This window comes from Bactrocera latifrons, unplaced genomic scaffold, assembly GCF_001853355.1.
Source record: "Bactrocera latifrons isolate USDA-ARS-PBARC rearing strain unplaced genomic scaffold, ASM185335v1 scaffold_854, whole genome shotgun sequence".
In the NCBI taxonomy this organism is placed as follows: domain Eukaryota; kingdom Metazoa; phylum Arthropoda; class Insecta; order Diptera; family Tephritidae; genus Bactrocera; species Bactrocera latifrons.
In genome coordinates, this window is record NW_017537550.1 from 11,247 (window position 1) to 15,578 (window position 4,332).

The 4,332-nt window shown below is 32.8% G+C and overlaps 1 protein-coding gene across 3 annotated transcripts; it reads right to left on the minus strand.

Moving 5' to 3' along the window:
* Nucleotides 1–1,802: 1,802 nt before the first annotated feature.
* LOC108977219 lies at nucleotides 1,803–3,954 on the minus strand. 3 transcript variants are annotated; one of them, XR_001994020.1, is made up of 5 exons: nucleotides 3,897–3,954; nucleotides 3,591–3,841; nucleotides 3,198–3,512; nucleotides 2,154–3,135; nucleotides 1,803–2,084 (listed from the first exon to the last, which is right to left on the minus strand). XR_001994020.1 is itself a non-coding variant. In XM_018946815.1 (4 exons), exons 1-4 carry the CDS (start codon nucleotides 3,913–3,915, stop codon nucleotides 3,070–3,072), a joined length of 651 nt encoding a protein of 216 aa, XP_018802360.1. In that variant the 5' UTR covers nucleotides 3,916–3,954; the 3' UTR covers nucleotides 2,052–3,069. The 3 variants fall into 3 exon arrangements, 2 of the variants coding, with proteins under 2 accessions (XP_018802360.1, XP_018802359.1); XM_018946815.1 differs by having other exon boundaries at nucleotides 2,052–3,135; XM_018946814.1 differs by lacking the exon at nucleotides 1,803–2,084 and having other exon boundaries at nucleotides 3,051–3,512.
* Nucleotides 3,955–4,332: the final 378 nt, after the last annotated feature.

Here is a 4,332-nt window from a genome sequence, read left to right on the forward strand (position 1 = left end):
TTGGAGGTTGACCTATCACTACCGTTGACATAAGTACATATGCTCCGCAAGGGAGTACCACGGACATTGCTAAATTGACTTATAAAATTATTTTATAACAATTCAGTTTTGAGAGATTTTTCTAATTTGGCCATCTCTCGAACGTTATTATACTAGAAATTACAGTATTGTTTATAAAAATGTTAGAATATATTATGTAACAAATGCTAAGCTCAAATTAAATTTTTCAAACCGTATAGTAAAATTTCGAGTTTGTATATTATTATTTTCACTAGAATATATATGAGTCTTTATACATCAGAAAATAAAAATATTTAGACAAACGAGAAAGTATTTTTTACTACACATATACTAAAAATTAGTATAAGTAATCTTACAGATAGTATTTGTTATATTTGTAAAGAGAATAGCAATTATTTATAAATTGTGTAGTTATTATTAGAATCGATTAAAAAGAAATATTACTATATTGGTTAGTAAAAATTTCATTGCTGACATAGCACTTATTGTGTTACAGTTCATAGAATTTCTTTTTATGCTTTTTAAATTTTTGTAATCAAATGGTATTATTTAATTTATTTATTTAATATGTTGTAAAATTTACTATCTCAGTTATTAATTTATTATATCAGCTTTTAATTTTTGATACAAAAATTTAAGTTTTAAGAAGAGATATTATTTTTTTGTATTTAGATTTTAGAATTTATAAATTTTTTCACCGCTGTTTTCTCCGTGTATGTGTTTATTTAAAGGGCAGTGAACATTTCCAGAACAAAGAACTACCGCTTTCTGCTGTATCTCATCATGGTTCAAAGATTAAAGGTGATTCTCGTCATCTTTCACACTAATGATTTTATAAAGAGATGCCTAGTGGTGAAACTCTTCGATCATGGATGGTATTTTCTCCTATATCAAGTAACCTGTACTGTTTTTGCTGTCGTTTATTTGCTGTCAGTAACATACAAAGAACATTTACAACTGGATTTCAGAAGTGGTGGAAACTAGATCTTAAAGTATTTGACCATGAAATTTCATGTGAACATTTAGAAAATTTCGAAAATTGGAAAACATTGGAAATGGGATTAAAATCTCACACCACAATAGATGTCGCAACCTTGCAGATACTGAATACGGAAAAACAGAAATGGAAAAATCTCTTATCTACATTATTTGATATAACTATGTTTTTGGCTAAACAAAACCTAACATTTCGTGGACATGATGAAACCCAAGGGTCTTCCAATAAAGGAAATTTCTTAGAACTAGTTAAACTGCTGTCAAAGTATGATTCTGTACTCAAAGAACATATCGTCCCCTCAGTATAACAATAGCGTATAATTTTATTTGGGTTTTGAGAAAATCGAGTTTAAAGTTTTTGTCAAATCAGATGTCTATTAAAACCTCAATATCGCGGTAAATAAAAATTCTTCATAGTAGATTTTTCGACGAGTACATTATATCGTTTCTTGTCTTTAAATTTACCAAGTTTTTTTATTCTACGCATCCTTTAAGACCATAATTATGTTATTCAAAGCGCAAGTCCTCCATATAGGCCATTTTATTTTTTAAGGAATTCGTATGATGTATCTGATACACTATGTTTTTTTTTTTTTGTATGGTATACGCTGTTTTATTCAATAATTTTACTGTATTTTTATTAAAATATTTGATCTCAAAAATATCAATGTGTAACATTATAAAACAGTAATTAATTCATAGTTTGTTAATTCAATGGCATTTATTCATTATTTTCCAATTTGGGTTATTATAAACAGAAAATTATGACAAATGAAGGTATACATTGCGTAAATCAAAAATAAATAGAAATTCGTTCGTCTTCTTTCTCTTCCTCTGCTACATCTGGCTTATCTAAACAATTTCGCTTGTTTCCACCTCGTATGTTAAAAAAAATGACTGCGAGCCACGAGGAATTACACTCTTTTTGCACAAATTTTGAAGATCATGCACTTTCGATTACAAATTGGCAGCTCTTTATTGTGTTTGCCAGTAAACGAAAAGTTGAATACCTCTTTTATTTTTCGCGTTCCTCCAATATCAATTACTTTCAAGTCTCCATCCCATTCCTCCTTGTATAATAATTGTTTTCGTTAAATTTTGTTCACTTGGAGTAATTTAACATTAAGCCAATTTACCGAGTCATTTTTTATATTTTTCTTAAGGCTATGGCCTAAACTAGAAAACATGGCTTTGAGATTAATCATATCACTGTATTGAAGCCTCTCTACAGCATATAGGTTTTTCCGTCTTGCCAGTCTCATTATGGTTGGCCATTCTTCCGGCGAATAAACGCATATACTTCTCTTCGCACGTTCTATTGCAGAGTGTATCGAATCTGCCTCCATTTGTGTGTGTCCGCTTTGGAGGTACTTAATTGTTATCGAATTAAGCTTCAAGGTATTGTTGATATAAATCAATAGTGTAGCAATGAACCTGTTTCTGTTTTGTCCCCCGCAGCAGTCGGAGTAGAGAATAACATCGGTTACAGATTCGTCTAACGAGTTCATCATTTTTAATATAGTGGTCCCAATTTCGTCCGATCCTCGTTGACCCTGATTTTCATCCCATAGAGAACAGTAACCTTCTCCACTGGCAATGTCGTAAAATGTGTCGACTGTAATACATCGTCCTTACGTTGCTACAAGGAGTCGTTAACACTGACTGGAGATCAGAAGTAAACACTTTTAAATTACTGTTACTTTTAGCTGATTTCTTGTCAGTTTGCTTGTTAGTTCTTGCCTTTGTCTTATTTAAGATGTGTTCATCATAGGATTTCCGAAATGAGTCTTTGTCCTCAGCGTTTTTGTACCTCTCGCATGTTAAGCAGGTGTCCTTTTTTGGACGGTGGAAAGAATAATTATAATCCATGCAAAATATCCGGCGATAAACGTTTTCTTTAATGATAGCGTCCGGGTGGAGTTCTTTGAATAAATCGTACATTTGTTACATCGGAGACAAGATAAAATCGTTGACTTTTTGCTCGAGTGTAATGGCTTTCGATGGCTGGAAATAACTCGATGTGCTGTTTGATAAGCGCAACTGTCTCTTCGTTTAATTTTCTCTGGTGGCCATGTTGACCCCTCTTATCAGTAAATTCATTTTGGCACATCTTCTTGGCTAACACAGATATTGCGCCGTCTGACAAGTTCAAAGTATTTTAAAAAAAACTTTCTGCATACCTGTTTGGCTTTGAGAGTATAACTAAATGTGTTCGCCCGCCGTGATCCAATTGTCAACGTCCTTTTGCACTTCTCAATCTTCACGCAATTGGCCAGGAACAGTCGCTGCCTCGAATAGTCGCCTAAATTCCAATAGTCTGCATTGATATCTGTGCGCTCTTCTGCTGAGAAGTTTTCTGTGCAATTATGGCGGCACTTACAGTCAATGGGTTTCGGAACACGTTCTTCAACTCTTTTGCCACTGTTAGTGACATACGGGTTCCCTTTGTTGCGATGATACTTCCTTTTATTCTGCACGCATTTATGACTTTCAATCTATTGATCGGAAATATTTCAGAGTTAGACGTGGCTAGACCCAAACAATATTTCTCAAAAGCTGTTTGCTGTACTCACCTTTCTCTTTCGCGTAAGTATATTTCTACCATTTTCATTCTTGTTATTGATATAAGTATCACCACAGTCTGCAATTTCTTCTAAAACTACATCTGCTGTCTTTATCACTGAATTATCTAATTCATCTGCCAAAGCCAGTACATTATCATCCGAATCGGGGACGTACTCGTCCGACGGTCCTGCGGAGAAGTCTGTACCATTCTCATCATCTGTTTGAGGTATCTCAGCGACTGGTGGTTTCGTGTCGCAGCCTATTGATATTTACCTTACTTACTTCACTTACATTATATAAAAGACGATACTCACTCAGACGTTTAAAATCCATATTTTTAATGAACAAACTTTCTCAGCGAAATGAATTTACAAGCTGAAATATCATATGACTACAATATTTCCTTGGCATTCATATAGTTAAAACAACGTAAAAATCGCATAGGCTACTACTCTTGTAAATTTCTGATAAAACTTTCGAATTTGTATTGAAAATAAAACAGCTTATGTGGAGTATAGAAATGGTCGGAATAAAACTATTTCTCAAACAGTAGTGTATATTATTATAAGCTATTTTATGAGTTAAAGTTTTGATAAATTGTATTTATTTTTACAGGCTATAATGGAGTATAATGCGCATACACTATTATTCTTTTAACAACTTTGCAGTGGCAATTTCAAGCAAAATAGCGCATATGAGCTTATACACTTATTGAAGGAAATTTTTGAACATGAAATTATACACCATTTT